Genomic DNA, 26,168 nt, shown 5'->3' on the forward strand with positions numbered 1-26,168 from the left:
ATTACATTCACATTTATTCAAAACTTTTAAATCCAGACTGAGTCTCTAAAACATGCAGTGACTCAAATAAGAATCGTGCTTAAGGCATAAGTTGTTGGCATCAAGAAGTGGCAGCTGAGTAATGGAGATCAGGTGAGTTATCCCACCTCGCCTGCATGGCTCGTTGGTTTAAGCACCTTTCCAAAAGCCCTAACACAGATACAAAGGTTCAGCAAGCTGACTAACAAGCACGGATGGTTAATTTATGATGGCTGATCAGCTACAGCTGCTCACTTCACATCCACTGCAGAAAGTGAAGCACTGCAGCACTCAGGACCAAGTCTTAAAACAAAGTGATCAGTGATGTTTTTTTCATAAAAGAAGAAACAACAGAAGTACAGGAGCTGGTTCACAGGCACAAGAAAAAAAAAAAAAACAAAATTAGTTGGCCATCCAAAACTAAGCTGCTTTGGTTTCCAGACGTATACAGAAATTTGGCTCCTGGTATATTCTTATGGCAGTATTTCTCTTCTCTGGAAGGCATAGGGACTTTGGAAACTTGAAATGTGATATCTCAGCAACTATACTTACATACAGAGTCATGAGTTCTGTGTAAGTGTGTACATGTGAGTGCCAAAAATGAGAACAAACACCAGGCACGGGAAAGTGATCAGTCAGGATAAGGTGTGGAATTTCCTTATTTTTCCTCCACCACTAGCATTTTGCCTAGGTCTCAAATTCAATAGTTACAGGTTCTGTTTTGAGACATCTGTATCATATCTCCTAGATCCTGAAAAGATAAAGCTAGGGTACATTAAGAATTCCTTACACGCTGTGAGATAAACTTCATGAAACATATGAAGTAGGTTTGGCTCTCATAGCAGCCTTTCCTTAAGGGTAACTTGTAGATCCCTACTTTAAGTCATTTTCACAAAACAATTTTTTTTTCCTGTGATATATATATATATATATATATATATATATATATATATATATCACAGGAAAAAAAAATTGTTATTTTTTATTTTTATTTTATATATAATTGTATATATATATATATATATATATATATATATATATATATATATATATATATGTTTTTTTTTTTAAGTATTTTTCCCAAACAAACCAAAACAAAGTAGCAAACTATTACTTATCTTCAAGAAGATTGACTGGTACCTTTTAAAAGAGAAAGCTGACACTTTTTGGAACTTATACTGCATACCCAAAAAGTCATTGTCAATGAGCATTCACACAGCTTGCCTAGAAAACTACAAAAAGCATCATTTAAGTTCCATTTCTATTTCCTACTACAAGTTAAATAGGTAATATAAGCTTATGCATAATACTTTGTTTTAGGTAGAATTTAATATCCAATTGCTCATCTATTTATTTATTTATTTATTAAGAATATGGGATTACAAAAAAAAAAAAAAAAAAAGAAAGAATCTAGCAAGATAGGAAATGAGTTCATTGACTCTTAGAACAAGCAGAATCATCTTGCTTCAAACACACTTATAGAATATTGCAGACCACAGAATTATCCTCACCGTTTTCATTATCTAATCTATATTATCTGATTGAGTTTGAATGCATTTTATTGAGAAAGATCTGTCTACTTGATGAGATCTGTTGAAGCAATATCTGTTAAAGTAAGTAACAATCTTCATCTGGTCATTAGTCATTCTAAAAGTTGAAAAGAAAATGTCTATTCAAGCCTGAATGTATGTAGCTCCACTACCTTATTAATTATGATCAAAACAACTTGGCAGTAAAACTAGAAGCTATGTTTAATAATTTAATGCTATGATTCATAAATTCTGTTGCAGCTTTTAATATAGATTATTTTGCAGAAATAGGACCTTATTCAGTTTATATGGTCTTTCATGAATGCATAAAGATATCTTCCGAGGCTGAATTTATAATCTGAAAAACCCATAGTCACACTGGCATTTCTAAATCCTTTTGCATCTTCCAAGGAATTTGTTCAGAACAGTGGATATTTTGCTCTAAAAAAATACCACTACTTTAAGACAGACCATCCACCCATGCACTTTATAATTTCTATTTGCCAGTGATTGTGTTTCTCCTATTTACCTGATACTTAAACACAAAGTGATTTTGATTTCTTTTCACAATTTTAATTTTAGAAGATAGCCTATTGTAAAGTATAACAAAAAAAAAAAACTCCAAACAATTTCAGTCACTTTTATTCAACTTCATGAAACTTGCTTTCCAAACCACAACAAAATTTACTCTTAGCAGCTATTTCTTACTACTAACGAGTAAAACCTCATTCCCCTGTATACTTTATCGTAACCTGACACACATTACTGAAAAAGTATTCAGTGAACTGTAACCTGTAAGGACACTGCACCCTGTTGACTAAACTCATGAGAAATTTTGACTACAAAATAGCAATTAGTTTTCCTTGAAAAGAGGTCATTAGTGGATCAAATAGATAAAAGGAAGTGTGCCAAGATATATTTTAAGAATTTGTATTTCTATTCAGCAATATTCTTATCAATGACAACACAAATGGACATTAATCCCTCTTCTGAGTCAGTTTTTATAAGGTCAGTTCTAGCAGCTGCTCACAGAAAAGCCTGTACTTCAACTTTATATGCATCATTTAAGGCTCTTTGCATTCATGTGAAGTACACTTGATTTTTTTCTATTGCCATCTTGAGGCTAAGGACTGCTGTGCTAAGAAGATAAAATAATGTTGAATCTCCACAATGAGATTCTAAGCTAAGGTAAGGTTTTCAAAATAATGGCAATATAGATTTACGTAGAGCTTATGAGGACAAAAATGATTAACCCCCCTGTCCCTCAAAAAGGATCACTTTCACTTCCATATGTTCTTAACTCTTACTGAGGAAAGCAAAAGTAAGGTAACTATTATGATAAATTACTGCAATTGCTTGATCTACAGAAAACAATATAAGAAAGTGGTAACACTTTCTGCCCAACTAATGAATTGCAGTGAAGTAATATGGTATTATTTCTAGGAGAATTGATTATGAACTTACTGGCTCTTCTCTGTGCCTGCCACTGTAAATTAACATTAACAACCACTTAAATTAGAGTGCTACTGAACAAAAGTACAGACTGTGCAGTTGCAAATACTGTTCAACTCTCACATGAAATCATACTACAGATCTGTTTAGTTCGAATCTTAATGGAATGATCTTTCCATTGCCTTCTGTTCCACAGGGCGGTGTAGCTGCTGGCTACCCTATTGTGATAGCATCAAACTTTTTAGAATATATTCTATCTAATGTTCCTAGTCCTCTGAAATATAGTTTGTCCTCATTAAAACTAAAATTAACTATATACAAAGACACTTTCTTGTGTGATATGGAATAATATACCAAAAAATCATCCTACCTTTATACTTAATCCAAATCCTCCTACAGTTTGTCTTCTAATTGTGACTGTCCTTTCCTGCAAAAAAAGAAAAAAAAAGAAAAAAAAAAAAAAGAAAAAAATAAAAGTCCAATCAAGTCTGGTTAGATTTAGTATTTTCTGCCACAACATCTAGAATCACATTTCATTAAGTTCTTTCTGTGCTACCCTCCTACACTGATTTTACCTTTAATGACAAACTTGTAAATTCCTGAATGTGAAACTCCTGTGAAACCTATGCTGCAGGAGTAAACAACAAAGTATAGCACAGCTTGACTCAGACAAAAATTTATTTGTTCTGTTCATACGATAGTAGCAATGTGTGCCCTAGCAAATACTGCAGTGAAACAAGAGCAGATCTGTAGCATTAAGCTATTAGTGCAGGGCACTTCATCCACAACACATGCATTTCAGACATCAATTCAACTGTCCCTGAATTGGTCCTGTAGACAGACTGAACACTAGATGCTGAAGCACATAAATTGCACTCCAGAAGCACATTCTCCAATTTAGTTTCATCTAAAAAGGAATACAGCTTGGGTACTCCAACAGCACTCAGTGACATGAACAAAAGCAAGAATGGTTTAGATGATCCAGAAACTCATTTCAAGGCTCATTCCAGATCCAAATTAAGAGACTAACGTAAACACAGTCACTGTTTAACCTCACAGAGATTCTGGTTTAAAAATTAAAACTATTGGCTATTGTTATAGATGCAATTATTAAAAGCACCCCATGTTTTCTCTTCTATTACTTATCCTTAAAATTTGTTCTGTAATAATTGTAGGCTAGTGTCTGCCTTATATACGAACATTTAAAAAGCAAAATCATGTGGTTTTTTTTCATTCATGTTGATTTTATTCCCCAAAATCATCTAATATAAGTCAATCTGGTTTGCAGTGAAAATCTTAGCAGCAGATACGTCCAGTCACAAATAGAAGAAATAGCTAGAATTCTCATGTCTTGTATACGTGGTTTAGATTTTATATTCCTTTCAATACATATAATTTCTTACGTCTGAATATATACATTCATACTTTCCAGTCCAATTGGCAAAGATTGCCAGTGCTATTCAGATTTGCATGCACAAGTAAAATATATATACTATCAATGTTATTTATTACATTAAGGAATGGATCATAATTCAGTCCATATGGCTATTGAGGAGTGCAAGAAGCATACGGAAGCATAAAGCGTTCTCCTGTCTCCTATGAGAAACTTGCCAAGCATGAATGAGCTTGAAAGCTTTAAAGATCTATTTTCCCCTCCTTTATATTTAAAAAGAAAATAAAAGAGGTAGGGAGGTAAGAGGTTTGGGAAATGGATAATGCTGAATTTGAGGGAAAACACAGTTGTCTCTCACATTTGTGACAAATATGAATTGTGAAACTCCAGAAAAAGCAAGCACAAACCACCTGTAGAGTGTTTCAAGAGCCAAGAAAAGATAGCTGCCTAAAATGAGACGTCACATTTATTTATTTACACTAACCTTTGTAAATGTTTAATTCTAAGAAAGAGATGTATTGAAATGTATTAATAACTTAACGAATGTACAGCATGGCAGTAGAAGAACATATGCCTAACCTGTTCCATCAGTGTGCATCTATGCTGTGCACAGAGTCCAGAAGAGCGTTCTCAGCTCTTCGCTGACACCTTCTAGGAACTTTAATAACAAAGTGCCCAGAAAGAGAGTTCAAACCACAGAGCTATGCCAGGCCACAAACCAACTCAGAAAATCTTTCATCCACCAGGAGGTTTCAGTCAGATAATGCTGACAACAATAAAGTCAGGATAAACTAATATAGAACACAGCTTGATGTTTGGTCTAAGCTGAGTTTACACATAAGAACATGAAACACTTAGCTGTGGCTCTGCTGATAGTAGTAATTTTTTCTGGTAGATACCTCCCATTTTCAGCTCTGTCTCCTGTTGGATAAGTAGTTAAGAACAATAGACTGACTGCTACATTCTAGTCCATACATTCTAATATTTTTGTTATATATGTTCAGATCACACAGAAAATACTTACATTACATAAGAATACACTGAAAAATAACAATCTTTTTAATTAAAGAGAACTAGCATAACAGTATTACATTATCTATGCATGGAACAAAGCATATTATACTTCATACATTTCAAATGAAGCAGTACGCTCATTAAAGGACATAAATCTTCTTTAAAGTTCATCATCTCCATTAAGTACAAAGAGTGGCATCTACATTAGAGCTATGCTTTTAAAAAAGCCTAATAAAAACTGCCTTTTTGTTCTCTTTCTTATTGAAACACACACATATACGTACCTATGTAAAAAAGTCAGCAGAGTCAGCATTCTGGTTTTCACTCAACTTCAGAGTTAAGCAAGCCATAAAAATGTTTGGTTCATTTGTTTTTTATTTTTTGTTTTCCCTGAGTTTGATAGCCCATCTGACATAAAACTATAAATATTTTACACTGTAGCCTGGCATTACTTTGTAAGAGCTAAAAATGAATATACTTCAAAAATATTTTACCAATATAGCAGATTACAAAGTGGAAAAATTGTGGAAGAGTAAGCAAATAGAACATCCAGAAATAATTCAAGCAATTGTAACTTCGCAGCACAACACAGTTTATCAGAGGGTTTCATATGGTACTTTTTCTAGGTTCGTTTCTATCTCTGTTGAGAGCAGATATTAAATATTTCAGGTCTGGGCTGTTATTGAACAGAACTGAAATTCAAGAGCATACTGTATGTTAGATGCGCTCTAGTTATGTGTTACGTGCAAAGTATTGCATTGTAGTCAGCTGAGGCAAACTCTACACACTTTGCATTCCTAGAAAAAAGAATCTTGTTACTTTAGTGTACCTTAAATGTAAGGACTTACATATTCTTCACAACAAAACATCTAACACTCATAAATATGCAAGCTAACAACCTCCAAAAATATAAACCAGAATTACGTAAGAGTTAAGTATTTCATTACTACACCACCAATAATCCACTACTGTGCTACTACAAGCCTCACATAAACAGTAGAATGAAACAGCTTTTCCCAAACTGTCAGACACCAGAATCTTGGCACAAGATCACACCCCAGATCTCATCAATTTTCCTTTTTTTAACCAAAACATTGGAAGAAAAATAACGAGATTCAATCTGATCAATGTTAAGTCATCTAAAACTTGGACAATGGTCAAAGGTAGCTTTCTCTATAATCAATCAGCAAAGAAAAAAACAAAAAAAACAAAAAAAACACCATTTAACTCAGATGATTCTAAGTAGGTGCCCACATCAGGTGAAAATCTATTTCACCCTTTATATCCTCCATTGAGTACAATACATCCCCCTCTTTACACAGATATCACTGAGCTTACACTGTTTTTTTTTCAGCTTCCCCAAACTATGCCATCTCTGAGTTTTGATTGATTTGAGTCTAATAAGAACCCACCCAGTTTGATATAAGAATAACAACACATCCTGTGAGCTTATAATTCCTTTATCACATTTATTAGCTACTTTATACTAAACAAAAGGAAAGTTAGAGCTCCTAGGATTTTTAGATACAGTATTCAAAGAGTGTTTTACAACCTGCTTCCTGGAACAGAAAAAAAAAGCAGTTATCATTTTATTGAAAAAGTCAAAGCTGCTGCCAAGCTGTCAGCATTTTCTATGCTTGTAACTCAGAAAATTCCTCATCCACGCATATGTTCATTGACTGGAAAGGAGAGCTAAGAGTTTTGCCAAAAATTTATTCATCCGAGAGCTACGCACTGAAACAGAAAGGCAGTAGTTTTCAGTTTTCCACTGAAGATGTATTAAAATTTTCCCTTAAACACCAGTATGAACTTGAGACTACAGATATCATCTTAAAGATTAGAAATGAAGAATGATCTTGTGAGCATGCGGTGACAATAAATAATAAGAAAAAGCACAGAAGTCTATGCAATTAACTATTTACAGGCAGAAAGCAAGAACTCTGTTTTCACTGTGGATGGAACTGTTGCAGTGATACTAAGCATATGTCTGTGTATATATACATATATATAGTATTAAAAAGAGAGCACACTAAAAAGAGCATGGCTGGCAGGTTGAGGGAAGTGATCCTCCCCCTCTACTCTGCCCTGATGAGGCCACACTTAAAATACTGTGTCCAGTTCTGGGCTACTTGGTTCAAAAAAGACAGGGATCTCCTAGAAGGAATCCGGCAGAGGGCCACAGTGATGATGAAGGGCCTGGAGCATCTCCTGTATGAGGAAAGGCTGAGGAACCTGGGACTGTTCAGCCTAAGGAAAAGAAGACTGAGAGGGCATCTGATTAATGTTTATAAATATCTAAAGAGAGGCAGGAGGAAAATGGATGAGGCCAGGCTCTTCTCAGTGCTTTGTAGTGATAGGACAAAAAGCCTAAAATTTGAACATAAGAAGCACTGGAACAGGCACCCCAGAGAGACTGTGGAGTCTCCTTCTATGGAGATATTCAAGACCTGTCTGAACACCTACCCATGTGACCTATTGCAGGGCACCTGCTATAGCAGAGGAGTCGGACTCAGTGTTCTCTTAAGGTCTCTTCCAATCTCTGCAATTCTGTGATTCTGTGATACATATTAACAAAAAACAAAAAACACTTTTTTTATCCACTGAATAATTTCATCCATTTTCAGTAGAGAGATTTTACATCTTCTTTTCGCTAATGCTTTATTCTTTTTTTTACTGTTTTTTCTTTGGATTAATTGATGTGAGCAGTCAAACTTCACACTCATTCTAAAAATACACAGGTCACTCACATCACTGACTTGAATTAAAAGTCTAAATGCCAAAGCCCTCGCTCAACTGCTGAAATCTCCTTATTTCAGTTCCTTGTACAACTGAAGAACATTGGCAGTATGGAAGGGCAACAGAACACCTGGTCAACTGGGAATCCTAGCTCCTCTGCAGCTGTGCATGGTAAATGCAGATGTGATACAAACTGCTAAAACTGACTCTAATAAACAAGAGCACCTGACTCTGCTTTTTTTCACTCCAATGTGTTACTGTTAATACAGCATATGCCCCAAACCAGAAACACTCATCTAAAATTCTACTTGTAAAAATTATACTTCTAGGATGTATTGCCTTCAAAGTATTGAATTTTTCAGTATATAAAGAAGAAAATGAAAACAAAGAAGAAGAAAGGAAATCCAAGGTCAGCATTGATCTGATTTCTCACATGGTTAAGTAAAGAATGCCCTTTGTAGTTTCATCATAGGTGTAGTTTCCAGCTGCCACCTCCCATCATATCTTGATCAATGCTTTGGGTTTTCCAACTGTTTCATCTTTTTCAATGCTTGTATTGCCTCTTTTGTAAGGAAACAAGCAAACAAAAAAACCAAAAAGAAACAGCAAAAGCAAAGACAAGAAATTATTCTATTCTTTCAAATTTGGTCTTACAAATGGCAGCCTTGTGTTTTAACCTCCATAGATTGCTACACTTACTATTTTTTTAGATAGAGGCAGAAAAATAAGCTGTCTTGGATTGCCCTAAAATAACCTTTTTCATTTTTTAATTTACATTTGTCAGGTCTATATTGTAATTTATAAATAGTCCAGATTGGCAGGAAAACAAAAGTTACCATCCTCTGATAGATATTTGATAACTTCTGTGAGAAAATTTCATCCAGTCCACTGAATATCAGACAGATACCAGCACTAATTAAAAAACAAACAAATAAACAAACAAAAAAAACAACAAACCAAACACATTCTAGATAGATTTTGTGAAGGTAATAAAATAGACAATGCTGGAAAGGTGACCCATCCATTCTTGCAGTTGCAGTTCTCTTCTGAAGAGAAAGTTTCACTTTGGAAACATTCCCACAATTCAGTCTCACATCTGAATCAAAACAGTAAATAAATACGGAATAAGCAGAAAGCAGAAAGTAAATCAAAGCTTCATGTGAATCAAAAATGTTTTAAGCTTTTCCCTTTTTTCCACTCGTTTTTGTAGTCATTAGCTTTGATAATGTAAATTGAATTTGAACCTACACCAAGATATATGAAGAAAAACCCACAATCCTCTCAAAATTAAAGATCTAAAGTAACACATTTAAAAAACACTTTCAGTATAACTGAAAATCCAAAATATGCAAACAAAGGAAATGCAATAACTGCATCTGACTTCTCAGGCAAGTCAGGGTTAAGTGACATTCTGACATAATATCTTTATTATTTAAATCGATAACATCAAGAAAAGCAATGTATTGTACAATTTTATAAGGTGAAAGGCTCTCTTTTGTGCAACTAATTTTTTTGTAATCCACACTGACATTATAGAGTTATAAATCTTTCAGTGTAGTTGATTTCACAATAGCAAATGGACACATTTAAAAGTGAGCCATAATAGGTTCTTATCTTTACAAGAAAAAGAAGAATGGCTGTTGATTAGTAATGCCAGAAATCAGATCTGGCTTCGGTTCAACAATTTAACTTGGTGTTACTCTCTGACCTTGGAAAAGATGCTTACTGATGAAAGCTTCTCACCTATCCAAAAGCAATTACAGACCCTAGGTTAAATTTCAATACATTTGTATCAAACTCAGTTAAATTCTTGGAGAACTGATGTTCCAAAATTTATAAAAATGTATATTCAGTTTTTATTAGTATTGAAAGTATAGATGATCTTCATATCTATCTCCTGAAAACATCCTTAAAAAAGCTAAAAACAAGTTATTAAATGTTTAATTAAATAAAGCATTACTGCATGGCTGTAAGGAATTAGATTACTCAACATGAATCAGAGCTACCTCTGTCTTTTCAATAGCAAGTTAGCTGTATTTCAAAAATCTATTAGTCTTCAACAGAACCTTTAAGAAAATTATTGAAGAAAACAAACTGCCGGCATAACAAAAAATTAGCATTTTGCCAGCTGCTTGCTGTTTATTTTCAGTCTTCTAGGAAAACAGAAGCTGATTTAAGCCACCCATTTTGTCAGATGGTACACTGTCATCACTGGTTTCTGGATCTAACAGGCAGATACACTCCATTAGAAAAAATGCTTGCCTGAGTACAATTAGCAAACAAACAGAATCCTCCTCGACACGTAGCTACTTTTCCTGATAAAAGACAGCCACTCATTTATTTGATTTTCAGGCAGACAGAAAAGGTGATAGAAATTACGAGGATTAACTACAAAATAAAAGTTATGATTTGGAATTGTAAAGATTAATAAGTTTCCTAGGAATTAGCCTACTGAAGATTTTTCTTTCAAAGGAGACATACTATGTCTTAGGGGTACCTCCCCACCTAGTTTGCAGCAAGGCGTATCAGGCCATCCTTGTTAGTCGTGTTAGTTGACCTATGCATCTGAAAAGTCTGGAGTTTGCCTTATTGCACGTCAACTTGAACATCATAGAGTAAAATTCTGCAAATAACATTTCATGCCATTCAAGGCATTTTGAAAGGAGACATAAAATAAAATTTTTCCTTGCATCAATAACGAGGGCAAGTGCCCATGTGGTATATAATCCATCTGCTTTCAGGGAATTTATTTTTGAGATGAAAAGAGGAAAAAATCCTGACTGTTCTGCAGCACAAGTAACTGTTGTAGAGATTTGTGATGATTAAAATAAAGCTATCTGTTGGCAATACCACAAATATGATCAGATCTTATTCTAAGAGTCTACTACATTGAGGGAAAGAAAAATGTAGCTGACCTAACAGTTACCCATCTTCCAATTTTTTCATATGGACCCATGGGTATCTTCATCACATGCACTAGTCAAAACTCAGACATACACTCAGCACACTATCAACTCTTCCTCCAGGCAAGGATTTCATTTGTAATAACACAGACATTGCCTTCTAGACTTCAAGATTCACAAAATGTCACATCTAACTTGTTCATTTGCATTGGAATCCAAATCTACATCAGATGCCCGCTAGTAGGATTAATGGTGAATCCACAACATTTCTATCCCTTGGAAATACATAAGCAAATCTCTGTAATACTTGTTGATACAAGTGACACTGAAATTCAGATCTATGTAACCTGTGACTAGAACTATCTCTACTGCTCCATGGAACTGCTTCAGGTATGACTAATGCACTATCCTCACAAACACCATCACTTCATTCAAACTATTGAAGAAATAGATGCTTTCTTTTTTTTTAGATTTTAACACTATTTTTATGCTATGCTGCTTATAATCTTTTACACATTTTAGTTTCTTACTCTAAACTGCATGCAATGATGGCAGAAACAAAGTTCCTTTGCATCTATTCAGGTTTAGAAAATTAAAATTGTTTTCCAGCAAAAAGGAAGAATTCCATACTAAGAACTAGGTCTTTATTTCATGTACTCACATTAAGCAGCACCTCACTCCTAAGGGTTCATTGCTTTCATTTAAATTATTCTGCAGGATGCAAATCAGGATACTGCAGGAACGTTCAGTGACTGTTTAAAGTCTGTCCTACACAGAGGAGCATGCAAATTGATTCCGATTCAACAAACAGAAGAGACACTGTTCTGAACTAGAAGCGTAGTAATAATCTTTCATTTCTAAATAGTGAAGTGGTAAGTTTAACATCCTATAGTCAAATTATTTGATGATTAAAACAGATTAAAAAGGATTTTCGCTGTAGCTTCTTGTCTGTACAATTTAACAATGCTACTGTTCCTCAGTTACAAATTTTATTTTTGTTCTTTAGAGTTCATTCAACGAGGCATTCAATGTTAGTTTCTAATGAAAGAACTTGCTCTTTCAAAAGCATGTAAAAGAAAAATAGATGTGATCAGTCATCTAGAATGACACCAAGAACAAAGCAAAATCAGCCAAACGAAGTAAAATGTAAAAAAAGCAACAAGCAAACAATTAAAAGAGAAGCTTAAAAACAGCAGCAATAAAAATGGAAAAGAAAAAAAAAAAAGCAAAAACTAAGTCTGTGGTACCTCTGATCATGCTACACAGTCACAGCTAATAATTCCACATTATTTAAATAGCCTGTGACAAAAGGACAGTTAACTATCTGAGAAATACCAATCATCCTTAGCTAGAATGAGCCTACTGATTCAAGATCTAGTCTTAATCTCAGAATAAACAAGAGTAAAGGGGTCAAAATTACTAGCTTACCAATGACACTGTCAAGTGAAAATAAACTCCTCAGCACCACATTAATATCCATTAGTTAGTGAGTTATAGATTCAATATGCTAATACAGTAGGGAGACTGTAATCAGTGAAGCAAAACACACTATTTTCAACAATGACAGTGCCAACCTTGTAGCAGGCCAATGAAAAACACTTTATCTGTGCTATGTCTGGAATTGTCTCAAACATATACAAAATAAGATCATCACCATGACAACAGGCGAAAGGCTAAAGACATAGTCACCATCAGAGCAGTGGGGCCCTGTGGAGAAGGGACAGCCTTGCTCTGTCCAAAGCTCCTCAGTTTGTTGATTAACTTGTTGACAAGCAAACTTGTTTATGACAACCCTGTTGAAATCTAACAGGCTTAAAAGAATGCTTGAGAAAAGCTCAGGGTGGCTTTGAAACTTCAGTATGTTGAAACTTCAGGACGGGTGCTCGCTCAGACCAAGGTTACCCTGTAGGTTAAACCAATGCTCTCTTTCTCTGTCCATTTCTCTTTCTGTCTCTTGCCAATTATATGTTGAAACTTCAGGACGGGTGCTCTCTCAGACCAAGGTTACCCTGTAGGCTAAACTAATGCTCTCTTTCTCTGTCCATTTCTCTTTCTGTCTCTTGCCAATTCTTCACTTTCTTTTCTTTCTTTTTCCATCAAAAAGTTGTTAAGTAATGCAAGCCTTACTTCGATTTCTTATAAAGTTGCAAAGTTTATCTGCACGGCTTAGAGAGATACAATTGTAAGAATACCAATACTTTTAAGATAGTTGTAGTACAGAGATTCTCATTAAAATTGATGATTGTGTTCGGAACTTGAGTGCCAGCTTCACCTTAATCTAACCAGAGGGAATTTGAGAATCTGGTCACCCCTCCTCACCCCTCCCTCTTTTGACAGACGGGATGTGACAAACCTAAAGAGGGAAAAGCTGTAAGAGAGTCTTGCTGTGAAATGGGAAAAAACTAAATGTGCATTTCATGAAGACATTCAAATACCAAGTTCAGCAGAAGTAATACACGTTACAGCGTAATAATTAAAGTCATATTTTTGAGTGATAAAATCTTGCAATAAATAAAGCCAGAATGGTGCTGGTGGAGAAACAGTGCTGCAGTGTGTCTTGCTAATTGAACAGCTATAGCTATAGCCAGAGTTTGAACTCATAATTTCTTTCTGCCTGGGCTGCTAGATGTCATGTCTGTAGAGAAACATTAAAAGGAACATCTCTATTACATATACAGCACATGGACCAGTATTAACAAACTGTACAACATGAAATGGTCAAAAGACATGCAAATAAACCCAAGCTACCAATTTATTTTTAGATTTTCATTCCTATCTTTTTATTATACTATATATATTATATTATACTATATATTATATTATATTATTATATATTATATATTATATATAATAATACATATAAAAATATATTATTATACTATATATATAATATTTGTATTTAGAGATATAGACATGTGGCAACAGCAGTAACTAATAACATAGACATAATATAGGTATTACACTGCTATGCCTCACAGGATTTAACATGAAATCCTATGAAAATTCCACTTAAATGAGCAAACTAAATAATCAGAATAGTTCCGAACAAATATAAAAGAAATCTCTCTGCAGTACGTCTATAGAAATGAATAGTAACTGTTCCTTTTTTTCTGCTATCTTGTAAATAAAATAAAAACATAGCATTACAATAGTAACTACAATATTATCCTGCATAACGTTTCACAGATCTTTCAAAAAATTGCCTCCAAAACTCAATTTATTATCCACAAAATTCAATGATGTGCTAAGTAAGAAATCCTGCATCTTTACATTACATCACGTAAAATAGTAATACATAAATTTCACTATTACAGTGTTTCAACAGAAGTCCATTTCTATTAATGTAAAATGCTAGTTTAGCTGGTGGCCCTCAAATTATTGACTGGCAACATATATTAAGTTTGATATTATGCTATCCTATGAGGCAAATCAAGCAATAGAGGATAACATGTAATTGCTACACTTTCATCCAGTAAAGCTCTACCAGAACAGTTAACCATCAACTGTCTCATAAGCTCCACAGACAATAATCAGATATTGAAGTACATCTGCATTTGCAGAAAAAGTCAATGCTTTTGTCATTCTTATGTGTATTCTTAACTGTATTATGTGGCTCCAAGATTTAAGGTGTGGAGAAACAATACAATAAGATGTGCATACAACAGACTTGTTCCTACTGATTCTTCCTAGACGAGTATTATTAAAATTTACTCTTGGAGATGATATATTAGAATATATTTAGTGTTTGATATATTAAACTATACTCAGTATTAACAATGTAACATGAAATATCAAATAGAGTAAATGCACACACATGTACACACACAATGAGTATTTTTACTTTTTGTAAAGTACATCTTAAAAGAGGAAATAAGAACTACTTACACCAGAATAGAAAGGCTCACCAGACACACAGATCACATCCTGCTCCTGGATCATCAATATATCTTTGGCTAAGTGCAGTCGCACTTTGAAAGGCTCCTGGTTACCATCCTGCAGCAAACAAATCCCTGTCTTTGTCTTGAAAGGAATAAAGAAAAAAGTTTTCTCAGCATGCTCCAAATTTCAAAAAAGACAGATGATAAGTCTTAGTTGAGAGTTTGATACAGTTTGTGTTCATACTTCAATAAGTATCCAAAGCTATTACCAGTTACTGCTATGCATTTACTGTGCTTAGACTGAAAGAGAACAAATGGCTGTGGTTGTAATGAGCAGAGGTATGTTTTTCAATTACAAAGCCTAATTCTGTCCATGATGAATTTGTAACACATCTCTGGTTAGCTTTGGGGTAGCTCTGGTTATAGTCTCCATCTCTGGATTAAATGATGACAGCTCACTTGGATACAAAATCAAAACTGCTGTTTCTGCGCGCTGCAACTTTTTTGGCACAAAAAGACATACAACTGTATAACATCTCCAAACTAACCACTAAGCACTAACAGCCTACGTGAACCTGCTCTGGGCTTTTCCCAAAGCGCAAGCACATCGACTTATAGTACTTTTCAGTGACAATACTGAAGTTAAGAGACAACAGGATCAAGGAATATAACTCCATCCAGTAACTTAATTCCCACTTCTGTATTTACAGCTACAGGTCAGGAATTCCATAGGATTCTCCTGTATAAAGTATATGGCTTTTGAGCAACTTAACAGAATCCTTGTCAGCACATATTGGTGCAACTTTTGGGATTCTACCTATAAGAGATAAGAGCAGTGAAAAAATCTGCAGGTGGAAGCACACACAGTATTAGCAGTATGTCCTTGAAGGCTGTATTGAAATTAGCATAAATAGACAAGTTGCTAGGACATTTTTGTATGAGAAATTTATTTACATATTATGTAAAAATTAGCAATTTAACACAGAATTTGCCTTTATCATATAACTACAAGTACTGGCATAGACACAAGTATATATGTAATTATGTATATATCTCAGAAAACAATTTTTAGTTGAAAATGGTTTTAAATCTGAGGCTCATCAATGCCAGTAACAGAACTTATGTTTTCTTCATTCAGGTCAGATTTTAATCCATGGTCTGTAGAAAGATGACTTGAGAGAAGATCAAGGACACAAAAGTCTTGCGGTGAACTTTCTCTGCCAAGGTTGACCTGGCTGAATCTAAGGGCTCTTTCTCAGAAAAGAGTTTAAAAGAGCGTTTCGAAGATCTCCCCATAGTAAGCTCTGATACCCTAGATCTATAGCATGAAGAGAAAAAACAGAAATACAGAACTGACAGTAGGCAACTGTAAGAAGGAAAGCTTAAATTATTCCTACAAGGCGCTAAAAGAGGTAGGAAGGTCAAGAACAATCTTTAAATAGTTTTATATAATCTCCCCTGATGAACTGCTCTTTTACTTTGGCTCCATGCTCAATACTCAAAAAAATGTTTTCTCTGAGGGACAGGCAGCAAAACTGTATAATTTACTCAAATCTTTGAAATATTTTATTCAAGTAACAAAAACAAAAGGGTTTTGAACACTAAACTCACACTAAAGGTAGTGGGTGCTCTGATTATACAGACTTGTTTTAGTATTTATGTGTCATTTTTGTAACAGGATGGGATAGAAAAGGCTTGACATGGACAGACAAATTAAATAACTGGATCAGCAAAAAGAGTTAAGTTTTCAGTACCAATGAAAAACTCCCTCATAGAACACATAAAATATTAGAAAATAAAAATAAAGAGATGGTAATATAGTTAAATTGCACAATTCCTTCTCTTCATAACTTTGCTTTATAGACTCAGAGGGATCTTCCTTGTATGGAGTTTTGAAGTAAGCAGTAAACAACTATGGTCAAACAGAATAGATAAGCCCACAAACACACACCATTTATAAAACACCTTTCTCCCATAGTAAACGTTAGCAAACATGCTCTCCCTCATCCCCTGGATAAATGGCAATGGGATAAATTCTGACTTTAATATACTGGTTTTAGTAGCACTGCCTTACTTGACTGCACATTTCTGATTTGGTCTATTACCCTATAAAGTCTCAAAAGAATCTTTCTGCACAAAGCTAAGGGGCTTCTTTGTGGGAATTAAGAGGCACATAACCATAGCAGGCACAATTAGGCATTAGAAAAAAATTTAAAATTCAAGTCAGTTTCCAAATGCGTGTGGGCTGAGTTTATTCAGTCTGAACAAAGGAAACCAAGCTTGGGAACAGCAAAACATTTTGGCTCTTGGAAAGATTGATTTGCACATTCAGGCATCTTACTTACATCAGACACTCTAAAATGCAATGAACCACTTCACTGTTGTTGGGCTTTATGAAAGCTGGTTTATGATACAGTTCAAAATTAAAGCTTCAATTATGCTACGTCTTTCCCTATGTTATCTGAGAGCAGCATAAACAACTATATAAAGGATAAGATCCTAGGAGATGATGCTAAAAATCCAATTCAGTTTCATTAGATAAGCTCAAGACAATTCCGTAAGAACAAAGACCTACATTTATTTTTTTCATTGTTCTACTTATATCTCTTGACATTTCTTTTTTCTTCCTCTTTTTTTTTTCCCCTCCCACCTTAAAGCATGCACTAAACTGAATCAAATAAGGAGGCAAATTCCTGCATCTTTATACTGAGCTGCAACTTAGTGAAGTTTTTCTGCACATATGTTTTCATGTAAAATCACAGTGCACATCAGCACCTTTTATCCACACAGCATGCAGAAAAATTAACCTGGCTGGAAGATCAGGAGGGCTGTCTTGTCTGTACCCCCATAATCTCTTGCATGTGCCAAGGCTGTGGCTGATGTCAGCTTCTGTTCCCTTGACTAACTTTTATGAGATTCCACAAGAGAGTGCGCCAAAAATTTTCCCTTCAAGGCTTTTATATTTCACTGCCAGAGGGTCCTGCCCTGCCCTGACTTACAGCAATAAAATAGCATATGTCATGTCAGCTGAGCTACTGTAACTGTCAGTGTGAGGTCAGGCAAAGCATCCTCTCCTGCTCAAATGTATGATAAACTGCACTGCATTGAAACAGACATGGAAAAAGGAGTGTAGTTCAGCTGCTAACATTTTGTTATGCCAGCACACCTTGACTGCCCATGTGAGTGAGCCCAAACTGCTCACTCAAAATGCTTGTATTTCTTCCTATTTTCTTCATCCTATTTGTAGAATTAGGCACCTGTTATAAAGAGGGCAAGAAAACTGAGTGTTACAAGCTGCATTTGTTTATGAAGTCTACAAGGCAGGGTATGGAAGGGATAGGGAAGTAATAAACAGTGATGAAAGAATGAGGTTTTGTATGAGAGAGCAGTTAGTGACTTCAAGCAAAAGCAATGAAGAAGATAAAGGTGTCTTCCTTCCTATGTGACAGATGCAGTGAATTTTGCACCTCCACTGTATTGTCTCTGCCATTGGATGCCACTTACTTTTTAGCTCAATTACAAAGGATCACTGCTTTGGTAAGAGATGATGTCGTTGGTACGAGTTTAGAAACTGCCTGCTGTTTCTGAACTAACATAATTATGAGAGGAGCTGAAAACTGATCCATCCATGCTTTGCGATACCACTGTGTGTTGAACTTTCTGTTTCAGAACACTGCTGGAGAATGGAGTAAGTTAGCAGAGCCCTCAAAGCAGGATACTTCTACAAAGAATATGGCCACACCCAGATGATTACCAGCAACAAGGCAGTGAAAAAGGTGTTTCAAAAATCTTTTTCCATTATACTCTGATTTATTCCACATAGCCATATTGGTTGTGCATAAAAATCAAGTCCTGATATCTTTCCTAAAAAGAATTTATAAATTCTTAGAGATTATAAAATTTTTGCTGTAATATATATGGCCTTCACAAATATTTAGAAATTAATTTCAGAAGAAATATATACAAAAGAGAGCTCCAGTTCGGCCTGGAGAAGAGGATGCCAGGACAAGAAGCAGTGGGCACAAACTGGAACACAGGATGTTCCCTCAGAGCACCAGGAGCACCTCTGTGCTGTGCAGGTGATGGAGCACTGGCACAGGCTGCCCAGAGGCTGTGTGTGGACTCTCTGCTCCTCAAAGACCTTCATCAGCTGCCTGGATATGGGCCGGGGCCCCTGCTCTGGTGTCCCTGATAGAGTGGGATTAGACCCAATGGACCCAGAGGGCACTGCCAGACTCAGCCATTCTGTGATTCTGTTAAAACTATGGTTTGTACATTTTGGCTAGCAGAATGGTCTTTACTAAAGGTATACCAAAATAAATAAGGTTACACATTGGTTTCAGAGTCATTTCCCTGCAGGACATAAAACATCAATACCTTTTAATTTACCTGGCCTAAATAAGGCTACTGACAGATTTACTGTTAAATAATTTCAATTTTAAATTATTATTATTATTATTATTATTAAGAATTTTAATCTTTTTCCTATAGTCCAAAGCTTTTCCAGGGTTTTGTTCCAGAGGAAATTTAATCAGTATTCCAATCCATCTTAGTTAATCTTCATTAGTTTTCAAGAGATAATATATCTTTTGGTTAGGCTACTTTATCTATTGCTTTTGCCCTTTGGTAATAAAGCAATTTAGTTTACTTTAATTCCTCCAGTTTCAGATCCTTTTTAAAAGACCTCGGCACCTCAGCAGATATCCAAGAATTCAGTCTGTGAAGCAATGGAAGAAAGGAAGAGGAAAAAAAAAATCTCTCAGTGATTTTTCTACACAGGATGACCTGGACTTTAATTTTCTCCTTTGGTTCCTGTCTTCCAAAGCATAACAAAACTCTGCAATTTAGTTTAAAGCCATAAAGAATCCGGTACCAGTAAGGATAATGGGTTGCAGAAACTGCCTTAAAAATGTATGCAGTTAACTTCAGAGGAATACCTACACATTGGGATGTTTATTTGAACAGAAGCTGACCTCAAGGCATACGGAGACATTCCTGTCACTGCTTTACAATGGCAAGTATAATAATCAAAAAGGAAAGTGAATCAGAGGCGTAAGGGAGTGATGGCAATGAATACAAGAAGTAGAAATATGTGCCAGAACCACATAAAAGGCATTTTTTAAATGGTCCAGCTACTCATTCTGTAGGAGGAGTGTTGCTAGCGTAGGTGAAAAACACACTGTCAAAAACTGGAACATAGCCCAGATAATACAGGAATGTGTTCAGCCTGTCATTCAGAGTCTGTTCTACCAGGTACCAACATTTTTCAATCCAGAGGATAACAAGTACTTTCCTGCACATGAATTCTATACTTCAACCCAAGATAACTGAAGAAAACAGAGAATTTGGGCTCCATCTTCTTTTTCTTTGATTTGTCAGGTCTGAGTATTTAGCTATGGCATTCTTGATAAGTGTTTTCTCAAAAGAATGAAGTCTTACAGAGAATTTTCTTTGTTTCACATAATCTGATTAATTCTATATGTAAATTAGACATTTGGAAAATGTATATATATGCATATACAATTATACAAATGTACATATGAGTTTCTTTCTGAACTAAGGCAAAATTGTAGAAAAAAACCTTTCATTTTCTGACACTATAAATGAATGCTTTTTAATACCTGGATTGCTAATGGACTTACTAGGAGTAGATTAGGTAATTACAATTCAGGTCAAGAGATAGGACCATATAAAACAAAGGCTACTCTGCATGTTTCTTCAAATTTACTATGTTCATTAACATTTCTATAGGCATCAAAAAATGTCCATCATTTTCCATCTTGTGATTTTGGGATATAATTATGATTTGAAGCTGGATTTAAAAAATATAAATACAAAAACTAAAGTATTAGTCAGAGATTGAATTTTTCTTTTAAGCAACAATTTTCAGAATGTAGAAAAAGGTCAAGTGAATTGAGGTCAGAGTTTAAAGAATTCAGTGACTCTATGACTTACACTCTTTAGAAGTTCAGCAAGCTCTGGATAAAGGATAAAAGTGGAGATAGATAGTCTTATGGCTTGGAAATTGTTGAATAAGTTGATTAAAAAAATGTTTTACAAGAATCAGTACAACTCATACATCTAATGATCAGTGAAGGAAAAGAGTATGAAAACCAGAATAACCCTTTAGAAAAAGAAAATTATGTGTATGTGCAAAATCTCCTTTTTTGAATTGTTCAACATAGAATAATTTTCTTGAAGAAAAAACTCATTTCAGGATGCCTTGAAAAGAAGCACAGTCTACAGACGAGATTATTCAGCAGAAAGTAATCATCAGAATCATATTGAGATTGACACCCAACTGCATCTATCTTCTAAGCTCTTACTATAATCAGTGAAGAGCTCATTGTGGTCACTAAAGCTCAGAGAGCAATTGAGCTGATTATCAGGTTTGGGATGAATTGGTCACTAAGCTCCACTGACTGTAAGATCTGCATTAGGAACTTAGCTTCAAACTGTAAATAGGAAAGACAATTTCAGCACTCTAATCTCAAATCAAAATCCTGTTAGATGCTGAAGGTGGTGTTACAGTGAGTGTCTGCTACAAGCAAAAGCAGAACAAGCAAATGAGGCTTTCTACTGACAGATAGGAGCAGCCTCATATTCGCAGGCTCTGCTCCTCACGAGCAACTTTAACCAAACTGGTAACTGCTGCAAAGGACCAGACAAGAGGATATAAACAATCCAGGTAGTTCTTGAGGTGCACTGTTGATAACTTCCTCCTCCAAGTGATAGGGCATCCACAAAAGAGAGGGATTCTGCTGGACCTCATACCAACAATGAAGAATTTGTTGGGAACATGAAGGTCAGAGACAGTCTTACCTGAAGAAGTCATGAAATGACAGAATTCAGGATCCTAAGGACAGGGAGGAAGATGAAAAGCAAGCTCACAACCCTGAACATCATGCACCTGAACAAGTAGACTTTGATCTTTTCAAGGATCTTCTTGGAAAAGATCCATGGAATAAGATTCATTGTGAGGCCACTAGTGATAATCTTTGATCACGGTGACTGGAAGAACAGCTTGAAGACTATAGGAAAGCAAATATCACTCCTATCTTCATGAAAGGCAAGTAGCATCAAAGGAACTACAGGCTGGTCAGCCTCGCCTTGATCCCTGGAAAGGTAACAGAACAACTAATCCTGGGAACCATTTCCAGAAACATGAAAGAAAGTCAACAGGAGGTACTCACTGTGGACGCACCATAGGGGAGTCATTCTTGACCACCTTGATGAACTTCTACCATGAAATGATTGACCTGGCAGATGTGGAAAGAACTGTGAATATTGTCTACCTGGACTTCAGCAAGACCTTTGAGACTGTCTCACGTAACAGTGGGAGGAGACAAAGCCAGGGCAGTTTACTCAAATGAACCATAGTGCTATTCTATACCATGTGACACAGTACACAGTAATAAAAGCTGTGAGAAGAAGGAGGAAGGGTGAACATCTGGATGGACATCCACAGTTGCAGAGTCTGTCTTAACAAGTAACCATTAGGCGTGATGGAACCCTGCTTTCTTGGAAAAGGTTGAACATCTGACTGGGAATGGGAAGCAGTAAACAAATTCCTTGTCTTGTTTTGCTTGTGCACACAGCTTTTGCTTTACCTATTAAACTGTCTTAATACACAAGTTCTCACACTTAAACTTTCTAATTTTCTTCTGTGTTCCACTGTGGGAGAAGTGAGCAAGTAGCTGTGTGGTATTTGGCTGTTTACTGAATTTAACTCACATCAGTATTAGGAAAAATAGAGCTTGCCATGGATATTATGATTAGTATGCCTTGTCTGTAGTGCATCTATGAGGAATATTTTGTTTTTATGCTAGTTGAAACTCAGTTCAAATCACTTACTGCCATTAGTAAGGATGGGGATGAAAGTACCAGTGAAGTGTCTGAGTTTCACTCAGCATTTTGGGAGAGTTATCTCAGTTCTTCTGAAGTGGTGGTGGTGATTACCTGTCTCTGGAGAATTGGGAAAGAAGAGCAATAAGATATTCAGTAGAAAGGAAACAAAGAGGGGAAGAAGAGGAAGGCTTCGTAATAACCTTTACCTTCATTCTCAAAAACTGCCTCGTAAGTATAGTGGCATACAAGATCAGTGACTACTTTTCTCAGATACATAGATTAATTGAGAAACTGATGCAACTAGGGAAGTACAGAAAGGAAGGCTGAAAGTCGTAAATGTACTGACTAGATAACCAATCAAATAAAAGTACTGTGAAACAAAGACTAGAGCTATTTTATGTTTCTTGTCAGTAGTTGAAATAAAATAATAACAAAGCTTTTGTGATTGCACACAAAATACAGCTTGGAGAGATTAAACTGCTGCTGAAGACGTACCAGTGGAACAAAACTATAAGTTCATTAAGGAGGCAGTGCCATGATGGTACTTTAGTCTCTATCATCACTTTCACAAGAAACTCAAAGATAAAATCTTGGCTGAAAGATATTTTGGAATTGAAATACTTGACAGAATGGAATATTGCATCTCACACTGAACTCAAATTAAAATCTATATTAACTGATTAATAGAACTGGATGGCACAAGTCAAAGGAAACTGTCCACATAGCGGAGCAAAAACCCCAAACCCTTCTGGAAACCAAGTAAATGAAAAATACAACTGTTAGGTAATGCGATAAAACCTGGTCTGTGTGCACAAAGTTATACAGACAACAGACGGTGGGAGCCTGAGTAACACCCTGCCTGGCTAATCCAGGCCCATCACAGAGGCCATCAGCCTATCAAAGTTCCACTTCCACAAGCTAGGGAAGCACACAGACAGGAAGGTGGAAACCCAAAATAAGGATTCAGAGGAAGGGACACTCTATCTGATCCACTCCCAGTGTTGTCCTGGGAGAGCCCCAGTCCTAGTATCTAGATGTAATGAATGTGATGAACCCACTGGGACAGGTTCCTCGTGATGATACAATACCAGACTATCTTTGGGACTTAGAAGCTTCACTGTCTAGGGGTGTGAAATGTATTATCATAAAATCATAGAATTGTTTGAGTTGGAAGGGACTTTTAAAGGTCAACTAGTCCAACCTCCCTGCAATGAACAGAGACATCTGCAGCTACATCAGGGTGCTCAGAGCCCCATCCAGCCTGACCTTGGATGTCTCCAGAGATGGGGCATCTACCATCTCACTAGGCAAGCTGTTTCAGTACCTCACCACCTTTATTATAAAAAACTTCCTTCTTATACCCAATCTAAATCTCCACTTTTTTAGTTTGAAAACATTTTCCTTTGTCCTATCACAACAGATCCTGCTGAAGAGTCTATTCCCTTCCTTGTTATTGCCCTTCTTCAGATCCTGAAAGAAAGGGATGCAGCTCTAAATTGCACAGGACTTACTATGGAAATTTTAAGAAGGAGCCACGGGCAGAGAAAGAGAGGTATTTAAGTGATTTGGGGAGAAGGTAGATGGGCAAGGACATAAAGAGACGTTGGCTGCATCTAAATAGGCCACTGGTCAGCACATCTATCTGGTCATATTCTGAGGTAACTTACTGAATTCCTTTGTAACTTTTTTCCTGGATGAGAGACTTCTTGTGTGTGTATTTTCAGGTGCCAGCATCTGAGGAGACCGGGTCCCAGGAGAAGCTACTGGGCAGGCTGTGTGGTAAGCTCAGCTGCTGGAGCACCTACATTCTATGTATGCATACATAAGTATAATCTCTAATGAAAATCTATTTTGCTCAGCCAGAGAAGAAGCTTAGATGAGGCTGCTGATGCCATCTGTGTTTATGCGAGTGCTTTGCATGTCCTCACATAATTCAAATGGCTGGCCACATACATGCATATGTACATCTCTATTCATATATGTAGTGTTTATGTGTGCTCTGTGTGCATATGCCTAGTGGGTATATATCTTCACCCCCACTACTGTTTGGATCTGGGGCTGCAGAACTGTGATGGCTACATGTCTCTTGGGCCATGAGAATACAGCTTGATATATATTTTCCATGAACAACAACGAAAGTAAAGGATATCTTACAATGTTAGTGCTGAGGTTTTAGTTAAAAATTTAGCTAAACCTGTAAGCATAAGGCTACTGATGCTTTAAGTGGTGAAAGTAGGTTAAAAGTCTATATTTTATTAACTTTGATTGGCTTGGGACACAAGATGTAGTTAGTTCATTGCAGCTTTAAGAATTTCTCAGAAGTGGCACCACTGATTCTGTGGCACAGACCTAATTTCACGCAAAGCAGATAAAATGGAGTTGAATCTACTTCATTTAATTTAATTAATTTAAAAGTTAGAAATGCTTGCTTAGATCAAGCATCTTTTATGGCGGGAGGAGTAACCCTGTCTTTCCAATGTCCATCATGGAAGCTCAAAAAAAAAAAGATTTTTAAAGACCTAAGTTTGAAATGAATGCCCAATTAGAAACCAAATACTGAATGAAACAGATCTGACAGTATACTTGCACTTTAAAGGCTAAGACATGACTCATATTCCAGGTCATCTCTGTGGCTGCTGTTGTCATTATTGCTGCTGGGCACTGAGCTAAGTTAATTGCTGCTAAGCAATCTCTACTAGGCTGCAGTTAAAGTAACAACACAAAAATCCTGTAAAGATAACGCATATCTGCTCCATAAATCACTTAAAAAGAAAAAAGCAAGAAAAAAAAGTAGAAATGTCTCTTTTACCCCAGGCAAACAATCTGGGATATACTGTATTACAGAATTTAGATTGCATATAAAGTCTCTCATACAGTATTGTGGGTAACCATCATGGTATCCTTTCCCAAAGACCAAATTCACTTTAATATTATTTTCTAATCTCAGTGCACTTTTCAGAAGGCTATCATGATTTAATAATCTTCAGCCTGCTCATATTCTCTTCCCCCAAGTAATTTGCATCAATTTATTCTCAAGTCAAAATTGTTTTGGCTACATGTAGTTCTCTGACCTATTGTTATTCTCCTCCTTCCACTTCTATTTTTCATGGAATTATGGTCACTTATAAAGACATGACCACCTTCCTGATCACTGTTTGCTATTCTCAGTATGAAGGCAACTGAATGATTTTTTTTAATCTTAAAAATGACTTCACATTACAACATAATGTGGTGTAACTAAAGTTGTGTAAGCATATTGAAGAAAAATTGTCCACGGGAAACCATTGAGAAGATTTGCTGCACTTAATAACATATTCAAATATATCTTATTTACCTTCAAAGTTAGTAAAAATACAGGAAAAAAAACAAAAACACTTCCTCCATCGTTAGTGGAGGG

The 26,168-nt window shown here is 35.8% G+C and overlaps 1 protein-coding gene across 12 annotated transcripts in view; it reads right to left on the bottom strand.

Moving 5' to 3' along the window:
* Positions 1-26,168, bottom strand: part of SNTG1 (syntrophin gamma 1) — a 325,126-nt gene that overhangs the window by 122,419 nt on the left and 176,539 nt on the right. For 9 of the 12 annotated variants that reach the window (XM_048940576.1, XM_048940573.1, XM_048940567.1 and 6 more), the window contains 2 exons: positions 14,931-15,065; positions 3,370-3,426 (listed from right to left, as the gene is read on the bottom strand). In XM_048940576.1, the coding sequence (XP_048796533.1) occupies positions 3,370-3,426; positions 14,931-15,065 (192 nt within the window). The remainder of the gene's footprint in view (positions 1-3,369; positions 3,427-14,930; positions 15,066-26,168) is intronic. The other 3 variants (XM_048940578.1, XM_048940577.1, XM_048940574.1) reach the window with 2 other exon arrangements.

This window comes from Lagopus muta, chromosome 3, assembly GCF_023343835.1.
Source record: "Lagopus muta isolate bLagMut1 chromosome 3, bLagMut1 primary, whole genome shotgun sequence".
NCBI lineage: Eukaryota > Metazoa > Chordata > Aves > Galliformes > Phasianidae > Lagopus > Lagopus muta.